The sequence below is a fragment of the Staurois parvus genome, unplaced genomic scaffold, assembly GCF_062004578.1.
Source record: "Staurois parvus isolate SC_StPar_1 unplaced genomic scaffold, SC_StPar_1.0 ptg000120l, whole genome shotgun sequence".
NCBI classification, from domain to species: domain Eukaryota; kingdom Metazoa; phylum Chordata; class Amphibia; order Anura; family Ranidae; genus Staurois; species Staurois parvus.
Window position 1 is genome coordinate 1,698,595 of NW_028317916.1, and position 26,836 is coordinate 1,725,430.

At 41.1% G+C, this 26,836-nt stretch overlaps 1 protein-coding gene across 1 annotated transcript in view; it reads left to right on the top strand.

Annotated features, from left to right (window-relative positions):
- The window catches only part of MET (MET proto-oncogene, receptor tyrosine kinase), a 215,901-nt gene that overhangs the window by 171,261 nt on the left and 17,804 nt on the right, over positions 1–26,836 (top strand). The window contains exons 13-17 of the mRNA XM_089672085.1: positions 737–893; positions 980–1,120; positions 17,102–17,332; positions 20,646–20,726; positions 24,325–24,506. Of these exons, the coding sequence (XP_089528211.1) occupies positions 737–893; positions 980–1,120; positions 17,102–17,332; positions 20,646–20,726; positions 24,325–24,506 (792 nt within the window). The remainder of the gene's footprint in view (positions 1–736; positions 894–979; positions 1,121–17,101; positions 17,333–20,645; positions 20,727–24,324; positions 24,507–26,836) is intronic.

The window sequence follows — 26,836 nt, forward strand, 5'->3', positions numbered from 1 at the left end:
AGATTGAATGTCACTTGGGGGTTGAATAAAACTGATAATGCTGTGAGCACAGAAAAGACATTTGTGGTTATTTCATTATAACTGTTATGTTATATTTGTCTGACCTACAAGTGCCTCTTTAATGTAAATGTAAGCAAGATGACTGAATGATCAAAAGCAATGTCAAACTGGCCAAAACACTCAATTTCAGTGGGGGTTGAATAATTTTGGACACAACTGTATAGTAGTCCACATATCAAAAAGACTGGGTTGTTGCAGACTTAATTTAAAGAAAAGCTAGTCTAGGTAAAGTTTGAAGTTAGCCAATAGATAAATAGACATCATCTTGAAAAACAAGTGGTGAGAATGGTTGATGAGGTTGTAGAAAGAGTGTATCTCTGCTAATGACTACATGTCCTCGCCTTTCCGATAAGTTCCAGACGTTTAAGGTATCAAAAAGAAGCTATGCTAAAAACCATATAATGTGAATAGTGTGGAGTCATGTGTAGAGTGGGACAATCATGAATTTTGTGTTAGATTAGAAGAAGACTGAAAATATAGAATAATTACATAAAGTGCCTCTAATTACACTGAGGGCTTTGTGTAGATAATTTAGAAAAAGAAAGATGTGTATAAATTGTGCTTCCTGCAGCCTTTTACCAGTCAAGACAATGAGCAGGTTGATTGTCTGAACACTGCTTGCTTATACAGCATTTTCTTCACACACAGTGAAAATAAATACCTGTTTATTTTCAAGCTGCTACAAGAAGTTTCATCTATTGTCATTGGCAAAGTGATGGTTCAGCAAAATCAAAACTACACTGGAATATTTACTGGAGTCTTGTCCTGTGTGATCCTGCTTTTTGTCTTACTTGGAATTTGTATTTGTGTGAAAAAAAGAAGGCAGCTGAAAGGTAAACTTTTTTTCTTATATATAATGAAAGGAAAATCAATATGGATTTTGGGTATTGAGCTAACATTCCAATGACAATTCTTGCAGATAAAGGTGGTGAACGTGTCTTGTTTGATGGCAGAGTACATACCCCTCACTTGGACAGACTAGTGAGCGCAAGGAGTGTTAGTCCCACCACCGAAATGGTATCTAGTGAATCTGTGGACTATCGGGCTACATTTCCAGAAGGTGGGAGACTTTGGCATTTATTTTACATTGTGTTTGTTATAATGGTTTACATATTAATAAATAAAACAAACCAGCTATTTTGGATACGAAGCCAGATGTGGCTTCCTGAGGAATCACAGACAACTCCTACAGGCTTTTATCAAAGTTCAGCAGCAGCAGAATTTAGGGGTAGTTAAATGTCCCATTTTGGTAAAAACACACCAAACGCAACAAAAATGCGTGTACTCTGGCCAACGAAATGAATAAACGTCCACGTGCAAAACGCTGGTAAATGCAGCTGAACACGGTACCACGTGTACACACCTTTTTGCAGCGTTTAGCGTTTTTCTGCTGCCAGTAGAAATAACGTCAATGGCAGTTCCAGTGTACATGTAGCCTAACATTACCTAAAAGATAAAAAGGAACATAGATATTTAAAATAGCATGTACCTGACATACAGACTCCATTAAACCATATTAGGTTACATTATTGCAGTTATACAAGGGGTTGATTTTCCAAAACCGGAGAGAGTACAAAATCTGGTGCAGCTGTGCATGTTAGCCAGTCAGCTTTTAACTTCAGCTTGTTCAATTAAGCTTTGACCAAAAAAAAAAAAACCTGGAAACTGATGGGTTTCTCTGCAGAGCTGCACCAGAGTTTGCACTCTCCAGTTTTAGTAAATAACCCCCATTGCTGGTTAATATTGTCAACAATCATTCTGAAGCTAGTAGGGATATCCTCTATGTTAGGATGTAATAATGCTAGCTCAATGGAAAGCTGTACAGTTCAGGGGGGCGAATTCTGAAATCAATCTTAAAATTTAATCCAAATAGGACCTCATAGGTTTACAATGCCTTAAAATGTGAATTAGAGATCCTATAGCTCCACATTGCCTCCAACACTGGCAAGAATTAGCAGGGTGGAATTTTGAAAGTCTGTATGAGGTGAGATACCATTTCTGAATTATTTTGGACATACATTTGAAGTGGGCCCATTTTATATCAATTTTACTGAGCCCCTAATTTCTCCTTAAAATATAACCATTCGACCATGCTGCCATCAGTCAACCATTCAATAAATTCAGGAATAAACCTTATCACCACTGTCATTTTTTCAGTTTTATCTTTTCTCTTCTTCCACTGGTAGATTTCTTCACTTGCCCTTTCCATATGTAATAAGAATACTCAATTTTCAGTTAGTAGTCAGTTTTTTTTTTTTTCAGTAAACCACAGACAGGCTTTCCACTAATAATTTTCTCTGTGGCTTTGTGTGACTGCTTTGCCATTCTTTAATACTGCAACAATGTAGCAATGAGATGTATTAAACACTTGCAGACCAGAGTCCCTACAGACAGTATGAATGCTGTTTATCATACAGAATACAGTTTTTTATAAAAGATGACCAGAGAAGAATAGATGCCCCCTGCCTAACTTCAGACAAAATGTGATTCTTTGTTCCTCCTGTCAAAAGGTGAGGGAAATCTCTACAATGGGGATACAGACAGCAGGCTCTAACCCTATCCTGCTCCATCCAAAACTAAATATAACTTTTTGGTTGAAGTTGAGCACTAAGAACCTGGTAGGTCAAAAAGTGCAAGCTGTATATCTCATTTTAAAGCTCATTCACAGGTTTTGTTCAGATACAGTTTGAATGTACTTCAATAGCAATGACTGATTGTCTTTGAAGCTAGTGACTTAGCTGTGAATCATCATTGTGGTCCTACTGTTGGGCAGTTTCTAATTTCATGATTCATATTTGCACAATATCATGTGCAGTATAGCAGATATCAGCACTCTTTCCACTTGTCATAGATCCATGAGCTTTGATATTAGTCAGCCACTTATAACAAGTGAGCTCTTGTTCCTGCTGCAGGATTCATACAAACGTTCCCCCAGAATTCATATTGCCGAGATTAAGGTAGAAAAGTGAAAGAGGTAACGAAGGATTCTCCTAATAACCCTCCCCAGACAGTCTCAGTTTTTAAGCATATATACAGTTGTGACCAAAATTATTCAACCCCCACTGAAATTGAGTGTTTTGGCCAGTTTGACATTGCTTTTGATCATTCAGTCATCTTGCTTACATTTACATTAAAGAGGCACTTGTAGGTCAGACAAATATAACATAACAGTTATAATGAAATAACCACAAATGTCTTTTCTGTGCTCACAGCATTATCAGTTTTATTCAACCCCCAAGTGACATTCAATCTTAGTACTTAGTACAGCATCCTTTTACAGTTATAACAGCTTTTAAACGTGAAGCATAGCTTGACACAAGTGTCTTGCAGCGATCTACGGGTATCTTCGCCCATTCTTCATGGGCAAAGGCCTCCAGTTCAGTCACATTCTTAGGCTTGCGCACTGCAACTGCTTTCTTTAAGTCCCACCAGAGGTTCTCAATCGGATTTAAGTCTGGTGACTGCGATGGCCACTCCAAAATGTTCCAGCCTTTCCTCTGCAACCATGCTCTAGTGGACTTGGAGGTATGCTTGGGATCATTGTCCTGTTGAAAGGTCCAACGTCTCCCAAGCCTCAGGTGTGTGACGGACTGCATCACGTTTCCATCCAATATCTCCTGGTACTGAAGAGAATTCATGGTACCTTGCACACGCTGAAGCTTCCCTGTACCTGCAGAAGCAAAACAGCCCCAAAGCATGATTGACCCTCCACCATGCTTCACAGTAGGCAAGGTGTTCTTTTCATCATAGGCCTTGTTCTTCCTCCTCCAAACATAGCGTTGATCCATGGGCCCAAACAGTTCTAATTTTGTTTCATCAGTCCACAGAACACTATCCCACAACTTTTGTGGTTTGTCCACATGGCTTTTGGCATACTGCAGTCGACTCTTCTTATTCTTTGGAGACAGCAAGGGGGTACGCCTGGGAGTTCTGGCACGGAGGCCTTCATTACGCAGTGTGCGTCTTATTGTCTGGGCTGAAACTTCTGTACCCACATCTGACAAATCTTTTCTCAGTTCCTCAGCAGTCACACGGGGACTTCTCTCCACTCTACGCTTCAGGTAGCGCACAGCAGTCGAAGTCAGCATCTTCTTTCTGCCACGACCAGGTAGCGTTTCAACAGTGCCCTTTGCCTTGAATTTGCGAATGATGCTTCCTAAGGTGTCTCTTGGTATGTTTAACATCTTTGCAATCTTCTTATAGCCATTGCCCTTCCTGTGAAGAGAAATCACCTCTTCTCTTGTCTTCCTGGACCATTCTCTTGCCTTCACCATGTTTGTAACCACACCAGTAAATGTCTAGAAGGAGCTGAGTATCACAGTCATTTTAAAGCTGCCTAATTGGTGCTTATTATGCTTGATTGCTGCTCGGTGACATCCACAGGTGTTTTCAATACCTGATGGAAAGCACCTGTATGAACCTCTGTTCTTCAGAGTGGTAGTCTTTAAGGGGTTGAATAATTGTGGCAATGAAGAAACCACATAAGAACCATTTACTACTGTATTACATAAACAATTGATGTCATTTTAGTTGCATTTGGGTAGTTACAACGTCCTTGTAGGATTTGATTCTGAATACAATTCCAAATGTACACTATAGTCCCTAAACCCCTTTACAGCATTGGGGGTTGAATAATTTTGGTCACAACTGTAAATGTGTTTTCACTTTTTTTGTTTAAAGTAACAAAATGCCACTGAGCAATATCCCCGCCCGACTCCATTTTTTTAGGTTTTAGGAAATGATGCATAAAGTATTTTATACAGAGATCTTTGTAGAAATGTCTGCTGTGTTAAACAGGATCTTCAGTCCAATAGAAAAACATAAAAGTCAGCAGCTACAAATACTGTAGCTGCTGACTTTAAAAAAAAAAAAGGACTCTTACCTTTCAAAGGATTCAGTGCAGTCCTCACCAGGGCCAGTTATTTGCCAGTCTTCTGGTCTCTGGCACTGGCATATTAACTGTGGGAAGCTGGCTGTGACTCCTTGTAGCTTCACGGCCAGCTTCCCACTGCGCACTGAACTACGCTTTGTGAATGGTCCCACAGCCTTCTGTGACCTGTGACATGTCCCAGAGGGCTGTAGACAAAGTGGGGGGTCACATGCCCTAGGCAATCCAAGTGGAAGTGAGAGTGGGTACCTGTTAAAACCTCAAAACCCCCCAAAAATTTGATGCGTCCCAGAAGGCTGGGGGCAAAGGAGGGGGGGCGCATGCCCTGGTGATCCGAGTAGAAGTGGGAGCAGGTTCCTGTTAAAACCAGGTACCCGCTCACCCCCAAAATTTAAAGTGTATAAAAGTGATAGAGGAGGGGAGGCAGAAAAACAGAACTTCCCCTTTTGGGTGAGGTTCTGCTTTAATTACACGTTACAAATTAAATATATACCGTAGTTTTGTATATGATCTCCTCAATTTACAAAATTGCAGCCATCAAAGGTGTGCTTTAGTATCTGCAAAAGATCAAAATATTTTCTGCTTATATATGGATTTGCATATACACATTGTGACCTTTATGAATTATTTTACCAATGGGACCATGATATTAAGCAAAGAGGACTATAATGGTGGAAAGATATTTAAGAGAGGTTTTGAGCAAGCCAGCAACCAGAAGAGAGCTTAATTTCAAGAAAGATATTCCACTGTTACTGAATAATAACCCATTCTGTGTGACGACACTAAAGCTGGCCATGCATGTATAGATTTATGTTTGAGAAATTTTGTTTCAAGAATTTAATTTGATTTTCTAATCATTAGTGTGGTAAAACCGATGTTCATTTTCGACAGCAGTGACGGGAAAATTCGAGCGGGCAGGATGGAAAACCTTTCTCCATCAAACTAATTTTCGGCCAGTGTACTGTATGTGGTTATTGTTCAGAAATTACATTCATTTTAAAGTCGAATGTTAAAAGAAAAAAACTATTTTTGAATGACATTTCGCCCATTCATTGAATGTTCAAAGAATTTTACACTTTAGTTTCTGGGGTGTAAATAACGCTATAGCTGGCCATACAAATGTAGATTTTTGGACGAGAATATTTGTAAGAAAAGTCATATAAAAATTCTTTGAAAATATGATGAATGGATAAATGTCATTTGAAAATTGTCTGTTGCTTTTAACATTCCATTTTAAAATTAATGTAATTTCTGAATGATAACCATATACACTAGCCGAAAATTAGTTTGATCGAGAAAAGTTTTCCTTCCTGTCCCTTCAAATTTTACCGTCCCTGCTGTCGAAAACGAACATTGGTTTGACCCCACAAATGATTAGAAAATCAAACAAATATTCTTGAAACAAACATTCTTCAATGAAAATCTATACGTGTATGGCCAGCTTAACAGTCGCTGAAGTGGAAAACAAATTACCTTTGGGAGGTCTCTCTTCCTGTGTGGTCGCTACAACTAGAAGTAAGGGGAATTCTTAACAGCAAGGACACAGACAACAGCAAGAACCAAAAGTTCTGCTCTTTTTTGCACGTCAACCAAAACTAACCTTAAAAAAAAACTGCACTTTTTGGCTGACCCATTCAAACTGATTCTGGCACATTTTAGAAAGGTAAATCACCTGCAAATATATTGTACATTTCAGGAGATATCTGTGTTTAAAGTGGTTCAAAAGTCTAAAACTTTTTACCTTAACCCCTTCGTGCCTAAGGGTAAAACAAATCTTAATGCCTAAGCACAATTTTGCAACTTTGACATGTGTTAGTTATGTGACCTTACATATCATCACAACTACTTTGTACATTCAGGTGGATTATACCTTGTTTTTTTCAGGACAAATTGGGCTTTCATTTGGTGGTAAATGTTAATGCATATCTCCTGATTTTTGTTTATTACCAAAAGAAAACTGGCCCAAAATTGTAAAAAAAAAAAAACCTTTTTTAATTTAGCTGTATACTTCTTGGTACTACCATAACCTACCACCAAATAACAACCCAAAATAATTTCTCCTGCTCCTGACAATCGCAACTATACCACATGTGTGTATGTTAATTGTTTGTACCTGTAGTACAACCCAGAAATAATAGCTTGAAATTTGCTTTTTTTTAATTCTGCCACTAATTGACACCGATACTAATTTAAAAATTAAAACAAAAACCTGACCCCCCCAAAAAAACCAGACCTTGACCCTGACCTTGACAAAAACACTAACCCTGTCACAGACCTAGATCAAACCTTGATCTAGGTATTTTTGTTTATTTTTTACTATTATTTTTATTTACTTATTTATTTTTTACTCACAATTTTTTTTTCTCTCTCTGAAAGGACAGAGAGGGATACAATGTATCTCTCTCCTCCATTCAGAGAGAGAAAACTAGACAGGCAGGCTTCACAGTGACTGATCACTGTGATAGCCAATCAGAGGCTATCACAGCAATCAGGTGACCTGGAATTGGGAGTTCCGGGTCCCGAACATTAGCACGGGATCTGGGGCTCTCAGTGACACCCCGGTCTTTGTGCTGGGAGTGTAGCATGTGGTCCCGCAGAAAAAGCGCAGTTCTGTGAGGCCGCTAATTTGCGTGCGGTTGGCGTCAAGGGGTTAATGTATTCTCTGCATTAGGGTAAAAAACGCTTTGCTATCTGTCCTACCCCCTCTGTCAAAAACACTTACCTGGCTCCATGTCAGCACTCCAGCTCTGTCTCTAGTTCCAGCACTCCACCCCTCACTTCCTGCGTTACCGGGAGAAATTGTCAGCAGTAGAGTCATAGGCTCATGCTGCCATCAGTCACACTCCTGTGAGGAGGAGGGGGGGGCATGGCTTACAGGTGCTGTGTGTGTTTATAGACACACACAGCCTGGCTCAGGACCCAGCATGGGTACCTGCTTAGCACTTGGCTTGCTACAGGAGGGGCCTGAAGGAGGGAGGAGCAGACAACGCCGGCAGGGACTGTTAGAAGAGGAGGTAAGCGACTCTTTTGTGCAATATCGTTGCACAGAGCAGGTAAGTGTAACATCTTTTTTATTTTAAAAAATTGTGCCTTTGGCATCACTTTAACCCCTTAACACCGGAACCTCACAACCCTTTAAGATGTTTCTGATGCTGGGAGGTGGGGTGGGGTTTATGATCATATGTCCGCAGTTATTGACTGTCACAGAGGTCACATGCCTGGAAAACTCCCAATCGCAAGTATCGATCGGCAGCTTTCCTTTAGGCACTCGTAACTGTGCCAGGAGCGTACAGGTTGTGCGTTCTTGGCACAGCTTTGTTTACAATTTGGTATTCATATAGCCTGCCCTTTGGGCATCAAGGTCCAACCGCCGAGAGGCCACATAAATGTATACTGTCAGCGCAAACAGGTTAGGTTCCTAGGTCTGCACACTCTGTTGGATTTCTTCTTATTTTGTAATATGGAGCATGCAACAGGAGGAGCCAGAAACTCCCAAAATTTCCCAGGTTACAGGAACCCAGTAGGGGATAGTAGCTAAGAGGCCTTGCCATGAAGGTATCCATGACATATAGGAAGCCAGGAACTTATACAGCCCACCAGACACCATCTAAAAAAATATATCACTTTCAGGTGATCTGCTTTAAAACACGATCACCCTGTTTCCTGGTATTAGCAGGCCAGTTTGATTTTTAAAGGTTCCTACACATAAATTAGAACAAAGTTCCCTTTAACTCACCACTGGCTACATTCATATTATAACATATGCATTACTGCACCTGTGCTTTAGCAAGTTTTTGTTGTGTTTTAGACTGGTTGTGAAGATTCCCAGAGAACTGCAGTCAACCGCATATCAATGCAGCTAAAATGCTGCACACACAGTCACTAGAGTTGGTGTTACCTGGTGTTGTAAAATATGGTGTCATCCTCCCCCGACACCATACTGTATGTTATATAAACTGATATGTATATGATGTACAGTATGGTATGGTGTTGCACTGTATATCTCCTCCTCCGCTCCATGCCTGTCTCCAGCACCGCACCCAGGGACTAGCAGGGAGGAGAGAGACCTTGCAGTGTAATGAGCACCGATTGGGTGGTTGTCAGGGATATGGAGTGTCGGGCTTATCGTTTAGCCCTTTCGCTGTCATGTTTTTGCATTTTGTTTTTGCATTTTTTGCACGTATAAAAAAATTATTTAAGGCCTGAAGATTACAAAAAACTCCAAAACATTTTATATTTTCTGAAATCAGAGACCCTAAAGAATAAAATAGTGGTAGCTCCATGTTACACGATATTATCACAAAGGTCTAGGAAAAGCTAATTTTCACTAAAAAATACACTTAATTTCATTTTAGGGCACAAAAAGCAATACATTTTCCAATTTTTTTCTTAAATATAAAAGACGAGGTTGATTCGAGTAAATAGTAATCCAACATGTCAAACCTTAAATTTGCGTGCACTCATGGAATGGCAACATGCTTAGTACCCTATATTTCCTATAGGCGACGCTTTTAAAGCTCCTTATAGATCATCAGTTTAGCATTCCGGAGGACGTCTGGTGCTAGAATTATTGCTCTCATTCTGGCGTGCGTGGCAATATGTAAGATGTGTATCGCAATCGTCGTTTTCATATGTAGGCACCCCAGCGCATGCTTTTACATTTGTACATGCATATATGTGGGGGTGGGGAGCCTTGAAAATTTTTGGAGGGGTTATATGTTTGGGTGAAACTTTAATTTTTTTAAAATATTTTTTACTTTTTATTTCATCATATGGGGACAAAAAGATTATTTTTGGTAACAGGTTCTCTTTTTTGATACATCGAGAGTCTAAAAGATCCTGCATGTCTCCCCTGTGCTCTATTGAATGTAATGCAGTGCACATCACACCGTATTACATTCTTTCCTGGCCTCAATGGCCAGGAATCTGTCACCGGGGACCAAGAAGTGGCGTCACATCCAGGTCACATTCCGGGTCAGGACAAGAAGGGTAGGGGAGCGGATGTGTCCACTATCCTCCCTCCTCTATACCTTCAGGCAGCCACTGACTGGTCCGGGCCTGCAGATGGGCAAGCGGAGCCCAGGAGACATAGTGGGCAGAGGAGAGGGGTGGAGGCTGGCAACATAGTGGGCTGTGTGGAAGCAATCATGCGGAAGCGCTGCCACTGAATGCTTCCACCTGACGGATGAGCCCTGCTGCTTGCAAACAGCAGGGCTAAAGGTGAAAAAAAACTGCTTTCCTGGCACCCAGAACTACATGTCCCAGGTGTCGGGCGATATGTATTGAACATCCCTGCAGTACATGTGTAAGCTGCAGAACCTCTGAAGTAGCACCAGCCCTGGTGTCACCCATTTGCCAGGTGTCACCCGGGTGCAGTCCGCACCCTCCGCACCACACTGTGCACACACACAATTAATTCTCTGCACAGAAATACATATATTATTTACAGTAGTTATATTCTTGTTTATTTCACTTTATTATGTTGATAACAAACTAAATTTTCAATAGATAACAGCAACTCTTATGGTATTTATATACAAAATTCCTAATATATTGTATGTAATATGATGTATTACTAAACTAAAATGTTATTTTCTAATTAATGAAACTGAGTCTGATGTTAAGAAGTGGTGACTTCTGAGCACGTAGATTTTTACATTTTTTTATAAGCAAGGGAAATGAACAAGCTTTAGGGTTTTCCTTGTAAAGGATACTTTAATCCTATGAGTTAAGTGGAAGCCAATGGAGAATTGCTCAGCCCTACATTCAGCGTTGTATAACACCCCTCAAGATTAGCTCATTAGATTGTTTAGTCCTGTTCTCTCTGCTGATCAGATAACGAGGACTTTGTGTATGAAATAAGTCTTTTTCCTTTTCTATCTGCTTCTCTGTATGCCTGATAAGAGGAAGACTTCTAACAAAACTCCCATTTCTGACTGCAGGATATGAATCACCTCCTGGCATTTCCTTGGTTTCATGCACACTGAACCTTGATTTTCTAAGGCAAACACACAATATAAGATATGACCTACAAACTCATTTATTTTTTTGTGATTCCAGTAATAGTTTCAAATTTAACTGTTTAATGCACAGCTTTAACACCCTTTAGTTTACTGGTTTAATCAAATATACAAAAAGATAAATAACCAAAGCGAAAAAGAATGCATACAGCCTGATAACAAGTCTTGCTTGTTTACCTTGGCAGATAGAACCTGGTTGATTGCCAGTTGCCATGAGCAATGCATACTCCTTTCCTCTAGTTTTTATTAATCTAGTTCTCATTGAGCAACAGTGTACATGTTTTAAATGGTAATCTTTCGTATTTAACATAAAATATTATAATACAGTATGTTTCAGCAAGAAACTTTGATACTACTGCAGACATTACTATTGTATATAATGTTCTTCTTTAACCACTTGACCTCCGGAAGGTTTTACCCCCTTCATGACCAGATGACCAGAGCACTTTTTGCTATCCAGCACTGTGCTACTTTAACTGGCAAGTGCTCAATCATGCAACACTACCCAAATGAAATTTGTATCATTTTTTTCACACAAAAATATTTTGGTGGTATTTAATCTCCACTAGTTTTTTATATATATAAACAAAAAAAGACTGAAGATTTTGAAAAAAATTATATTTTCTACTTTTTTTTATAAAACATATCCAATAAAATCATATTTCTTCATGACTTGATGCCAAAATGTATTCTGTTACATGTCTTTGGTAAAACAAAATCCTAATAATTGTATATTAACTTGTTTGTATGAGAGTTAAAAAATTTACAAACTATGGTATATATACTGGAATTTACGCAGCTATTATAATGCTTTACTGTTAATAGCGATCAGCGACTCCTTGTGTGACCGTGATGGTGTGGTGGGTAATATGGCGCTAACAGACACTGGCTGGGAAGAATACTAAATGACACTTACGTCAATAGTGACACTAATTCAGTGGCAATACTGTACACTGACACTGTATTTATGACACTGACTGGGAAGGGGTTAACATCATGGGGAAATCAAGATGTTAACTGTGTGCCTAATAAGTGTAGTATGTGTATTGTGTGCTGCTTTTACTCACAAGTCTGGCTGCTTTTTCTCCGTGAACTCAGAGTTAATTTCAGGGAGAAGAAACAGCCAGATCACTGTCTGTGTATTTGTAAACACAGAACTCTGTGCTGTGATTGGCTACAGCCGATCAGCAGGTATAGAGCCTAAATCATTGGCTGAAACCTGTTGACAAACTTGTGCTGTGTCCAATCACAGCACAGGTCAGCAAAAGGCACATGCATACGTGCCTGAAAATAAGCAGCAAATATACAGCCTGTAGCTGCTGCCCGGCCGCAGTAAATGTACTGTGGGTGGGAAGGAAGCAGTTAAAGCAGAGTACCAGTCTCCTCTGCACTTTTCTACAAAAAGCACCTCCGTGATTCTCTTCAGTTGCAGTATATACAGGTGAAACTCGAAAAATTTGAATATCGTGCAAAAGTTCATTTATTTCAGTAATGCAACTTAAAAGGTGAAACTAATATATGAGATAGACTCATTACATGCAAAGCAATTTGTCATAATTGTGATGATCATGGCTTACAGCTCATGAAAACCCCAAATCCACAATCTCAGAAAATTAGAATTTTGTGAAAAGGTGCAATATTCTCAGCTCAAAGTGTCCCACTCCAATCAGCTAATTAAGCCATAACACCTGTAAAGGGTTCCTGAGCCTTTAAATGGTCTCTCAGTCTGGTTCAGTAGGAATCACAATCATGGGCAAGACTGCTGACCTGACAGTTGTGCAGAAAACCATCATTGACACCCTCCATAAGGAGGGAAAGCCTCAAAAGGTAATTGCAAAAGAAGTTGGATGTTCCTAAAGTGCTGTATCAAAGCACATTAATAGAAAGTTATGTGGAAGGGAAAAGTGTGGAAGAAAAAGGTGCACAAGCAGCAGGGATGACCGCAGCCTGGAGAGGATTGTCAGGAAAAGGCCATTCAAAAGTGTTGGGGACTTTCACAAGGAGTGGACTGAGGCTGGAGTCAGTGTATCAAGAGCCACCACAGACAGACGGATCCTGGACATGGGCTTCAAATGTCGTATTCCTCTTGTCAAGCCGTTCCTGAACAACAAACAACGTCAGAAGCGTCTTACCTGGGCTAAGAAAAACAGACCTGGTCTGTTGCTCAGTGGTCCAAAGTCCTCTTTTCTGATGAGAGCAACTTTTGCATCTCATTTGGAAACCAAGGACCCAGAGTATGGAGGAAGAATGGAGAGGCACACACTGCAAGATGCTTGAAGTCCAGTGTGAAGTTTCCACAGTCTGTGTTGATTTGGGGAGCCATGTCATCTGCTGGTGTTGGTCCACTGTGCTTCATTAAGTCCAGGGTCAACGCAGCCGTCTATCAGGAGATTTTGGAACACTTCATGCTTCCTTCCATAGACGAGCTTTATGGGGATGCTGACTTCATTTTCCAGCAGGACTTGGCACCTGCCCACACTGCCAAAAGCACCAAAACCTGGTTCAATGACCATGGGATTACTGTGCTTGATTGGCCAGCAAACTCGCCTGACCTGAACCCCATAGGCATTGCCAAGAGAAAGATGAGAGACATGAGACAGAACAATGCAGAAGAGCTGAAGGCCGCTATTGAAGCATCCTGGTCTTCAATAACACCTCAGCAGTGCCACAGGCTGATAGCTTCCATGCCACCCCGCATTGAGGCAGTAATTGCTGCAAAAGGGGCCCAAACCAAGTACTGAGTACATATGCATGCTTATACTTTTCAGATGTCTGATATTGTTCTATGTACAATCCTTGTTTTATTGATTGCATGTAATATTCTAATTTTCTGAGATTGTGGATTTGGGGTTTTCATGAGCTGTAAGCCATAATCATCACAATTATGACAAATCACGGCTTGAACTATCTTGCTTTGCATGTAATGAGTCTATCTCATTTATTAGTTTCACCTTTTAAGTAGCATTACTGAAATAAATGAACTTTTGCACGATATTCTAATTTTTCGAGTTTCACCTGTATAATTAGGACAGTGTTCTAAGTGTATGTCGTTTGCTTACTTGTAAATGTGACATTCCTCAGCAGGATCCTGGCAGGCAGGCAGGCAGCGGCCATTACTAGTGTGGGCATCTGAAGCCATCTCCCACTTTCTTCTGGATTCGGTGCAGCTGGCTACCCAGCATGCACCTTCTGATCTTGCGCTGTAAGGACACAGGACAGCACACTGTTGTTTGTAGGTTGCCATAACAATGGAGGTGGCGACGGAAGAACACTCCCCATTATTATGGCAACCTGTCAATCATTCCTAACATCACTTCCAGTCAAGAAATACAGCGAGACTTCACCATTAGGCTTCCCAAAGACACCTGGGAAAACCAATGGCGATTTCCCAAGAGTCCTCGGGAATCGCCTAATGGCGAAATCGCCTAGCCGGCCGGACCAGAAGTGCAGAATATTGACAGCAAAAAAAGGTATTTAGAAATCAATAAATTAAAAAAAATATCCCATAACAGACTGTTCTGCGGGTGGGCATTGTGTGGCAAGGATCATGAAAAAAAGGGTGGAACTCCGCTTTAAGTATTGTTTCTTTTGTATCTAAACCAACTCTTAGCACATAATCTGATTGTATGGTTCTAAGAATATGCTACTGATTTATAAATAATGTAATGTATCAGCCTTGAAAAGTTTTGGGTTTTTTTGCTGAGCTGTCTGTCATTTTTTCAAGAAAGGAAAGTAGAATGAAAAAATGAATAGTCAAAATATCAGCTTGTGCAAGTCAGAAGAATGGCTGGTTATTGATGAAGTCATAGTTAAGAACAGTATGAAGATCAACATTTCTAAAGCTGGGGAATACGTAGGTAGATCACGCTACTCCAGGCTCCAACAGAACAACTAAAAATCTGAATTGTGCAGAGGGCAGGATATATAGCTCAGATTAGGCTTTGTACAACTGTATCTTTCAATTTATTTATTCAGTGTGCAGGAAAATATCTTCTGGCCTAAAATGTCGAGGTAGCTCATACATCAGGTATTGTCAGATCAGGTCCAGAAGAACCTTCCATGCACAGCAATTAGCCTGTGTTTGTACATCCTAAAGTCAACAGTAAAGCTAAGCTAATTCTTACCCACATTGCCTGACATACAAAACGTTCAAAATATACCTACTCAAAACACCTAGGGAAAGCCTGAAGCTGCAGGTAAATATTTGACAGCTTTTTGCTTAATATTACATGTCTACTGGCAAGTGAAAGGTCAGTGGGCATGGCAGATACAATTGGGTGAGTAGTGATGTGGCTGCACCTTAAGATTTGTATCTATGTCTGATTTGCCATTGGTTGATCGTAATCTGTATAAAGTATACATTAGTAGAGATAATAATAGTAAAGAGTTGAAGTCATTCATATGTAGGGGAATCCACAGTTTTGTTAGGTAAATAAATAGTCAACCTGTTAATGAAATGGGGATTAGTGGGATAATTACTATTAACCCAGACAGACTCAATACAAACATTATAGTAGCTATTGAGCTGCTGCATGTCTAAACACTGTTATTTTAAAAGATTCACTTTGAAATGTGACTAAACCCAAAACAGTAAAATAAATCTGTAAATGCAGTAAAGCATGCATGTTATATACTGAGGTCAGAGGTTCTGCATCCTCCTAGATCATAAAGAAAACTCCTCCTACAAGCTTTAACATATGCTGGACACTGATTAATGTCACAAGAGTGCTCTAACTGCTGATGAAAAAAAGGTATTGTATTTTTCGCTCCATAAGACGCACCTGACCATAAGAGGCACCTAGGTTTTAGAGGCAGAAAACAGGAAAAAAAAAATTGTGAACTAATGGACTGCAGACATAGTACAGGAGATGACCAGAGACTGCGGACATACTAAAGGAGATGACCAGAGACTGCGGACATAGTACAGGAGATAACCAGAGACTGCGGACATAGTACGGGAGATGACCAGAGACTGCGGACACAGTACAGGAGATGACCAGAGACTGCGGACACAGTACGGGAGATGACCAGAGACTGCGAACACAGTACGGGAGATGACCAGAGACTGCGGACACAGTACGGGAGATGACCAGAGACTGCGGACACAGTACGGGAGATGACCAGAGACTGCGGACATAGTACGGGAGATGACCAGAGACTGCGGACACAGCACGGGAGATGACCAGAGACTGCGGACACAGCACGGGAGATGACCAGAGACTGCGGACACAGTACGGGAGATGACCAGAGACGGCGGACACAGTACAGGAGATGACCAGAGACTGCGGACATAGTACAGGAGATGACCAGAGACTGCGGACATAGTACAGGAGATGACCAGAGACTGCGGACACAGTACAGGACATGACCAGAGACTGCAGACATAGTACAGGAGATGACCAAAGACTGCGGACATAGTACAGGAGATGACCAGAGACTGCAGACAGTACAGGAGATGACTGCTGACTTTTGGGGAGGTGGGGAGCGGGTACCTGAATTTGACAGGTACCCGCTCTTACTTCCGCGGAGTCGTTCTTTGATCTTACCTGTTCCTCTATCCAGCCGCGCGCTATCTACCCGGCTTCTGTAGTGTGGGCGCTCAGCGGACAGCCAGATGCCCAGTGCTCATGAGCGAGAAGCGCTGCACTTTGTGATTGGTCCGGCGTCTTCTGGGATCTGTCATGTATCCCAGGTACCGCCTTACCATTCACAAAGAGCACCGCTTCTTGCGCATGCGCACTTGGCACCCGGCTGTCAAGCACACTACAGAAGCCGGGAAGACAGCGCGCCGCTGGATAGAGGAACAGGTAAGGTCCCACTGCAGAGCTGAGCGGCCGGCCCGGTATTCTGACACAGCGGCGGTGGAAATACTGAACCGGCCGCTCCATATTCGCTCCATAAGACGCACTGACATTTTCCCCCCTTTTTGGGGGGGGAAAAAGTGCGTCTTATGGAGCAAAAACTACGGTATATAGCAGTTTATATTTACTAAAATATTTGCGTTTCCATGTTCTGTGTACTGTGGGAGACCAGATATAGTGAATGCAGGGTCCTGGGTTTAGTAATACTTTAAATTACTTATACAAAAACTGTAAGGATTTGTGACATCTGGTATATCTTTTCAAATTTGCAGATCAGTTTCCAAACTCATCCCATAGTGGATCATGCCGACCAACTCAATACCCTCATCGGGACCTCTCTCCTATATTGTCAAGTGGAGATTCAGATATTGCCAGCCCATTGTTGCAGACATATGTCCACATTGATATAAATGCCCTAAGCGCAGACCTTATGAAAAAAGTTGAGCACATGGTTATTGGAGTGGATCGCCTTCTTGTACACTTCAATAAAGTAATTGGAAGAGGTAAGTACTTAGTGTGTGACTCTTATCATATTCTAAATAATAATATACACACAGTCCTGTTAGACAGTGTACAAGACTTCTACTGTGTTGCTGTTTCAATTAAAAGCAAGGCATTTATTTACTAAATGAGCAGAAACTGTTCCCTAATCAAAGAGAATGTTCAGTTTGCAAAGTGAATGTTAACTTACCTTAAAGAATATGTTACCCCAACATTTCATATTCCTGATATGTGCTATTGTGCCATGTAAGTAGGTTAAAAAATACCCTGTTCTCTTTGTATTATTTCCTTTTTGTGAAATACTTGGTGATTCTGCCAGACCCTCTGCTTTCCTGTTTTAAACTGATCACGATAGGCATGAGAGCACATCTGTCTCAGCAGCTTTCTGGTTGTGTTGGGAACAAGGCCTACCTCTCCTCCAATGACCAAAACTTGTGCTGACATGACCCCCTGCACAGCCATTCACTAGGAAGATCAGTGCACTGCTGTGTCTCCACCCCTAGCACTCTGAGCTCCTTATGCAGCTCAGAACAGAGATTATGTGATCACATATTTAAAAAAAAAAAGAAAAAATTTATTTATTTATACTGTATATATAAATATTTATACTATACAGTGAGGAACAGAAGTATTTGAACACCCTGCAATTTTGCAAGTTCTCCCACTTAGAAATCATGGAGAGGTCTGAAATTCACATTGTAGGTGCATTCCCACTCTGAGAGACAGAGTTTAAAAAAAAATTCAGTCAATCACAGTGTATGATTTTTTAAAGAATTTATTTGTCTTGCACTGCTGAACATAAGTATTTGAACACCTAAGAAACAGCAAGAATTCTGGCTCTCAAAGACCTGTTGCTGTGCCTTTAAAAAGTCCACCTCTACTCCACTCATTAATTTATCTTAGTAGCACCTGTCTGAGCTCTTTAAAGACACCTGTCCACCCCACAGTCAGTCAGACCCCAACTACTACCATGGGCAAGACCAAAGAGCTGTCAAAAGACACCAGAGACAAAATTGTGGACCTCCACAAGGCTGGAAAGGGCTACAGGGCAATTGCCAAGCAGCTTGGTGAAAATAGATCTACTGTTGGAGCAATTGTTAGAAAATGGAAGAGGCTAAAGACGACTGTCAGTCTCTCTCGGACTGGGGCTCCATGCAAGATCTCACCTCGTGGGGTATCACTGATGATACGAAAGGTGAGGAATCAGCCCACAACTACAAGGGAGGAGCTGGTCAATGACATGAAGAAAGCTGGGACCACAGTTTCAAAGGTCACTGTCGGTAGAACACTACGCCATCATGGTTTCAAATCATGCATTGCACGGAAGGTTCCCCTGTTCAAGTCATCACATGTCCAGGCCCGTCTGAAGTTTGCCAATGACCATCTAGATGATCCAGAGGAGGCATGGGAGAAAGTCATGTGGTCGGATGAGACCAAAGTAGAACTTTTTGGTCTAAACTTCACTCTTCGTGTTTGAAGGAAAAAGGATGAGTTGCATCCTGTCAGGAATGGACTTGCCAGTGGTGGTGGGACTCACCTGCCTTGTGGGCTGCAGTACCAGGGCTGGCCAGCGGGTGCTCTCAGCAACCAGAGGCTCACTCCTGCAATGAGCCATCACCTGAAGCTGATTACAACAGATGTATTTAAGGAATGGCCAGGCCTGTGATCAGGGCCTTGGTGTATGTTTCCCATGGGCCCCTGTACCTGCATCCTGTCTGCTTTCTGCCTGATCCAGATTCTGCTTCGATCCCTGACTCTGCATGAACTCCACCTGTCCTGACCTCGGCTATTCCTGACTACTCTTCCGCCTGCTCCTTGTGCCCTGCCTGCCCGTGTGCTACCGACCCGGCCTGCCCGACTATGCTTAGTATTGTTTCTATTGTTATCTGTTGGAGGTTTGGGTTGGTTTGTTTGCACTGTGTTTTTGTTTAGTCTTGCACTGCGTTTATGTTTTGTTTAGTCTTAATAAATTGTCTTATTCACACTATTCCTGAAGTCTGCGTTTCCCTGTGTCAGTCCACACATTTCTGGTCATACCCGGATCCCTAACACATCCCAAGAACACCATCCCTACTGTGAAGCATGAGGGTGGTAACATCATGCTTTGGGGGTGCCTTTCTGCGAAGGGGACAGGATGACTGTATTAAGGAGAGGATGAATGGGGCCATTTATTGTGAGATTTTGAGCAACAACCTCCTTCCCTCAGTCAGAGCATTGAAGATGGGTCGTGGCTGGGTCTTCCAACATGACAACAACCCGAAGCACACAGCCAGGATAACCAAGGACTGGCTCCGTAAGAAGCATATCAAGGTTCTGGAGTGGCCTAGCCAGTCTCCAGACCTAAATCCAATAGAACATCTTTGGAGGGAGCTGAAACTCCGTGTTGCTCAGCGACAGCCCTGAAACCTGACAGATCTAGAGGAGATCTGTGTGGAGGAGTGGGCCAAAATCCCTGTTGCAGTGTGTGCAAACCTGGTCAAGAACTACAGAAAACGTTTGACCTCTGTAATTGCAAACAAGGGCTTCTGTACCAAATATTAACACTGATTTTCTCAGGTGTTCAAATATTTATGTTCAGCAGTGCAAGACAAATAAATTCTTTAAAAATCACACAATGTGATTTCCTGATTTTTTTTTTTAAATTCTGTCTCTCAGAGTGGGAATGCACTTACAATGTGAATTTCAGACCCCTCCATGATTTCTATGTGGAAGAGCTTGCAAAATCTCAAGGTGTTCAAATACTTCTGTTCCTTACTGTATATATATATATATATATATATACACTGTATGTATAAATTATTTGCCTTTCATTTCTATTTTACACTAAATAGGTTGTTTTACAAGGTCCCATATACTTTAATAAAGGTATTTAGTATAATATATATTTGAGGTATTTAATTAATAATAACAGTATTTAAAATTTTATCCAGAGCTTAATGAAATGAGGTGAAGCGCTGCTGTTTTTTTAATCTTCCTTGCACGTGAAATTTCACCACATTCACTAAGCACTGAGGATAATTCCCTTGCAAAGTGCAACTTCCTTTGAAAAGTGAGCAGCCTTTTTGTCATTAGTAAATCAACCCCTGAAAATGTTTTGCTTGCACATAATTGGATGATTGAATTGAACACAACTAGACTGTATTGAGCTTATTGAGGCATAGCACAGTGGGAAGTGCACAGGAAGCATGACTGTGAAACCAAAATGAATTATCACTAAGCTGATTATATTATTTTGCAACTTATATTTCAGTTTAATCAAATATACGTGACCATTGTCAACAAACAGCAGAAAAATAATCAGTGGTTTCATTGTAGGGCATTTTGGATGCGTATATCATGGAACTCTTTTAGATGCAGATGGGAAGAAAATACACTGTGCAGTCAAATCTTTAAATAGTAAGTATCTATAAAATGGTTGGTTTAAAGTGATGTTAAACCTTTTTTTTTTTCAAACCTACAATGTATATTCTTCTGAAATTTCCCTTTCCTCCTGTCCACACTTCCATGTTTTTTTTTTTTTGCAAATTATTTTTATTCAATCTCTGCATAAAAACAGATACATAAGCTTAACCTTGCGCATCACATAGTGCCAAACGTAAAACATAAAACAGGCCTTGTAGGGCCCCGAACAATTACAAAAAGAACAGTAAAACTAACTTGCGTTGTTATCCAATCACAGAGACCGACTAACAGGACTAAAAGAAACCTAGATTCCCCCCTCCCTGTTAGACCATCCCCCCTCCCCTCCAATCCAATTGTTATTATCCAGGGAGAACCCTCCACAAGTGCAACCCCCTCCAACCATTGACTAATAGTAACACAGAAGTGATACAGGCAGGTAAAATCCCTCATTCAGGCCATCACAGACATCACTATAAGAGAACATGGGGGATATTTATAAGGCTTACAGGTATTTGGAATTTGTAAGAGACCTCGATAAAATAAACCATGTGGCCTACCCTGTGTAGAAGAGGAGGAAAGCCGTGCTTGCCATACTTTGGTGAACTTCTTGACACAACCCCTAGACAAGTAAGTGGCCTTGTAGTATGGGATCATCATATTTACTAGACCTTTCCAGAAGGAGACCATGGGGACAGTGGGTTTCTTCCAGTGCAATATAATAGCCTCATGAGCATAGAATATTAAGATGTTGAGAAGGGTTCTATTCATTAGCCGGTACCACCTCATCTACCAGGCCCAAAAGGCATAAAGAGACATTCAGAGGGAAAGGGGCAGTGAGAACCTCCGTGATACATAATGTAACATCCTTCCAGAAAACAGTAATGGGTTGGCAGTTCCAGAATATATTGGTGAACACACCTCTCTATTTGCAGGTGTTGTAGCTGTCATGTGCTTTGCCAAGATTTGTGCATCCATAGATACACGAAGCACAGGCAAGTTTCCCCCCTGCTCCGTCCATCCAGCAATTTGACTGATGGGAGCAAGAATCCATCACTCAGCTGTCCTCAACATCAACAGGAAATTCGGGGAACAGTGCTGATCAGTCCTGCTCCTGGTGACAAGGACAGCAGGTGTTTGGGGACAAAGGAGGTAGTAAAGTACTGAGGCTTTTTTTACCCTAATGCTGTAAATGCAGTAGAGTATAACAATGTGTAGCAGCCTTTAGTACTAGTTTGATATTAATGGTCAGCCTATGCCAAAATACAGTAGATATGTATCATGTTTTACATTGCCATATAGCAAATGGAACCGGACAAAATAAAAATATGCAAGTACCAAAGAAAATTCTGGAACTGCAAGCAATTAATTAAAGGGTGAAAGTTCCAGGGCTGCCATCTTTGTCCTTGTTTCAATACTAATTAAGTCACAACCTAAAAAAAGTACAGCACGTAACAATAGAATTTAAAAATAGCTGTCATATATACAAATGGCAGAGGGTCCGTGGAAAGCTTTCTGGAGGAAATATGTAGTGTTAATCACTGCAGACATTAAAAGCAACTTAGTCACTAAAATAAAACTGCAAATATTTGTTGTTCCCGCAAGTAAGGAGGAAAATACTAATTTCTCCTGCATCACTGAACACTACTGTATACTGTAGTGACATGGGGTTGGTGGGAGGAAATGCAGAAAGTGAGGAACCAGAAGATCAAGACTACAAAATTTTCAGTTTCTTGAGTCTTCCAGGAGTGACTTTGTTCATTACAGCGGCATTCAGTGGAGGTGATGAGGTATTGACATTCATCACGTGAATCACATATAATAGCTGCCCAGGAAACATTCATGAATCATGCAAATTTTATTTTACTTTTCTTAAATCTGTTGCTAAGTGCTTGCGCATATCTGCAGATTTCGGTACACACTGTTGCACCTGAATGGCAGGCAAATCTGACTGGGCAAAGCTCCAGCACTTCTGAGTATTGTCAAATCTTGTTTGGTCCCCTTTGCCTGAATGCATCCCTCTAGGCCTCTTACTAAAATGATAATATAAGAAATAGAGAAAAAAAGCGCCACAAACTAAATAGAACAAAAGCTGCACTCCTAACCAAAAAAAGGTAAAAATGTGAATAAATCAAAGAGTGCGCTAAATATCCATAAATACAAAAATTATTAGTTTGAAATAATGATGTCCGTGATAAAAAAATATTATATAAAAGTTCATCCACCATCACAAAGTAATTAAACAGTTCTGAAATCTTGTATAAATCAAACACCGTGCAAAAAAAAATCCACCACCGAATGAAATGGGTACACTCACCAGAGCTCCATGCTGACCAGATTATAAATCAGCAAAGATAGCGTTTGCTCTGGGAGCGACGTTGGGGCGGACGTCGGATGACGAAACTAGTAGGGCGGGCTTCTTTTGGATGTGACGTCAGGACGCTCCTCGTAGACTGTCGGCTGTGATAAGGCTCGTCCCTGCTTTCTTAAGGCTGTCATTGCTGGTGTCGGCTAGACACCCTGTTTGTGAGTGCATTTCTGACGTTTTAATTAAACATTTGGGTTTTAAACGTGCTGCACCATGATTTCCTTTTTTGATTCTCCGAACATGATCTATGGTTTGGAGACGTGATGACTACCTGCTGTTAAGGCTATTCCATATTGTGCTGATTGGCTGCTTGCAGTATATTGCTCCCAGTTTGGATTACTTCTGCTGATCATCGCTCCCAGAGCAAACACTATCTTTGCTGACTTATAATCTGGTCAGCATGGAGCTTTGGTGAGTGTACCCATTTCATTCGGTGGTGGATTTTTTTTGTACGGTGTTTGATTTATACAAGATTTCAGAACTGTTTAATTACTTTGTGATGGTGGATGGACTTTTATATAATATTTTTTTATCACGGACATCATTTTAAACTAATAATTTTTGTATTTACTTATATTTAGCGCACTCTTTGATTTATTCACACTCTTACTAAAATGGGTTGCTTAAATGGGAATGGTAAAAAATGAAACTTACCTACCTGCTACAGCATCTGTACCCTGCTGGCTCTAAGCCCAAGAACCGAGCGATTATGTAAGCACTGATCGCTCGGTTCTTGGGTCTGCTGTGAACAGGGACCGGTGACTGGCAGTCACTGCTCCTTGCTCTGCCCCTCCAGTGCTCACTGGAGGTCCAGGCAGGAGAGTGGGAAGGAGCAGCTTGCTGCCTGTAAGGCATTTGGGTGAATACCGATATTATTATCAGGATCCCTTCAGAGTCTGCAGCAACTTTGAGACATCAACCTTATGTCGGCTGATTCTGAGTCACTGGAGTGCACAAGTAAGTGCATTCCTTTGACCCACAAGAAAACTTCTCTTTTAACTTCTCTTAGTCAGTAGAAATGTGAGGGAGGCAAGAGGGGACCGAGAGCTACTGCAAGCATATTTCTGCATTTTTTTCTAAGTAAGGCTTACAAATCGCAGTTTTCAACCTTTGTAGTCTCTTTATATGTCTTTTAGAGTTGGTTCCAGCCATTCCGAATGTTCATGCAGTAGAGTAACATTTACAGTTTATTGTCAACTGATTTGTTGTTTTGGTACAATTTTCAAGGAATCACAGATATTGAAGAAGTTTCCCAGTTTCTCAAGGAAGGCATCATCATGAAAGATTTTACACACTCAAATGTCCTATCTCTGTTGGGTATCTGCCTTCCCACAGAGGGTTCCCCACTGGTAGTACTGCCTTTCATGAAACATGGAGATCTCAGGAACTTTATAAGAAATGAAGCTCATGTAAGTGTACATTACAGTTACTACAGTATTCTAAATACATGGTTGATGTGCTCATCATAGAAAATGAATATAAACATAACATTTCAATTTACATGAAGGAAATTGATTTGCTCAGAAAACTGGAAATAAATGGTTGATTCACTTTCAAAATGTTTTGGTTCTATGTGCTGTTCCATTTGTAAAGTTCTGTGCCACTTTCACATTGGGATGACTTTGACATCTTGCAAGCTTCCCCATGCCTACGCTGTTCCTCTCCAAACTGTGAAACGGTTATACCCTTTGTCAAACTTTTTTGCCAGAGGTTCAGTCTCACCATTTATCATGGCAGCCGTTGGTTTTGGAATAGAACTAAGGGGATTCAAAATTTTACATTAGTTACTGTAACACTTTAACATTTCCATGTTCACAGATCAGCTGCCAAAGGTGGGATTTCTACTTCCTGTTGTGTCCCTGTGACAGAAAGTGATGGGAACCCTCCTAGGTGGGGACATACTCAGCAAAAGGAACCCAAAAGAGGTTCTAAATATTCCCCAAGTTATCCAAAATTAAAAAAATGAGGTTAACTTTAATGTTTATGGAAGACTTTTTATGTCAATTTATACCCCATATGATGCACAGTCCCCCAAAATAATTTTTGTTTTCTTCAAAGTTGTTGGCCTCTCTGCTGTTACAGTGCAATGCTTTTGCACCAAAAAAGGAATAGAAAATTGGCTAAAAATGTGATTAGCATCATTTTCTTTATTAAGGCTAGGTTCACACTACTGCGGGTGGTTGTGGGTGTGGGACAGCTTGTAAATCGCTCCCGTTTACCTTTAAACTCTTAGAACGCTTACTCTACAATCACCTGAGCTGCAACCTCACTGATAACAGCCTTCTTGACCCTTTACAATCTGGCTACACTCCACTGAAACTGCCCTACTAAAAGTCACTAATGATCTACTAACTGCTAAAACCAATGGCCACTACTCCGTACTTTTACTACTTGACATCTCTGCAGCTTTTGATACAGTTGACCATCCCCTCCTCCTCACAAAACTCCACTCTCTTGGTCTCCAAGACTCTGCTCTCTCCTGGTTCTCCTCCTACATATCGCAGCGCTCCTTCAGCGTTACCTATAACTCTGGCTCCTCCTCTCCACTCGCTCTTTCTGTAGGGGTCTCTCAAGGTTCTATCCTTGGACCCCTACTATTCTCCTTCTACACCTCCTCCCTTGGTCACTTGATAAACTCCCATGGCTTTAAGTACCATCTCTATGCTGATGACACACAAATCTATCTTTCTACTCCTCACCTCACCCCTTCAGTCTCCTCTCGCGTTACTAACCTACTAAGTGACATATCGGCATGGATGTCACTCCACTTCCTCAAACTCAATCTTTCCAAAACTGAGCTCATACTATTCCCTCCAGCCCGTGCCCCCTCCCCTGACTTCTCCATCAAGATCAATAACACAGTCATCAGTCCCTCCCTTCATGCCAGGGTACTAGGTGTAATCCTAGACTCCCATCTGTCCTTTCACCCCAAAATCCAATCACTGTCCAAATCTTGTAGACTTCACCTCCGCAACATCTCCAAGATACTCCCATTCTTAACCTCTGAAAATACTAAGCAACTTATTCACTCCCTTGTTATATCTCGCCTTGACTATTGTAACTCCCTCCTCATTGGCCTACCTAATCGCAGGCTATCCCCTCTTCAATCTATCATGAATGCTGCTGCCAGACTCATCCACCTTAATAACCGTTCCATATCTGCCATCCCTTTCTGCCAATCCCTCCACTGGCTTTCCATTGCCCTTTGGATAAAATTCAAAACATTAACAATAACATATAAAGCCATTTATAACTCTGCCCCAAATTACATCACCAATCTTTTCTCCAAATATCACCCAAACCGTACTCTCCGCTCCTCGCACGACCTCCTGCTCTCTAGCTCCCTTGTCTCCTCCTCCCATGCTCATCTCCAGGACTTCTGCAGAGCTTCCCCCATCCTCTGGAACTCTCTACCCAAATTTATCAGACTATCGCCTACTCTGCTCACTTTTAGGCGATCTCTGAAAATCTATCTCTTCAGGGAAGCCTATCAAGCCCTCAGCTAATAATGGAATCTTCTACTCCTCCTACCAGTCCATCCCCCTCAGTTACTAGCTTTTGTACCATTAGCCCCTCCCTCTAAGATTGAAAGCTTTAAGCAGCAGGGCCCTCCTAACTCTCTTGTATTGAACTGTATTGTTGCTGTATTGTCTCCCATTATATTGTAAAGCGCTGAGCAAACTGCTGGTGCTATATAAATCCTGTATTATAATAATAATATTAATAACAATATTTTTGC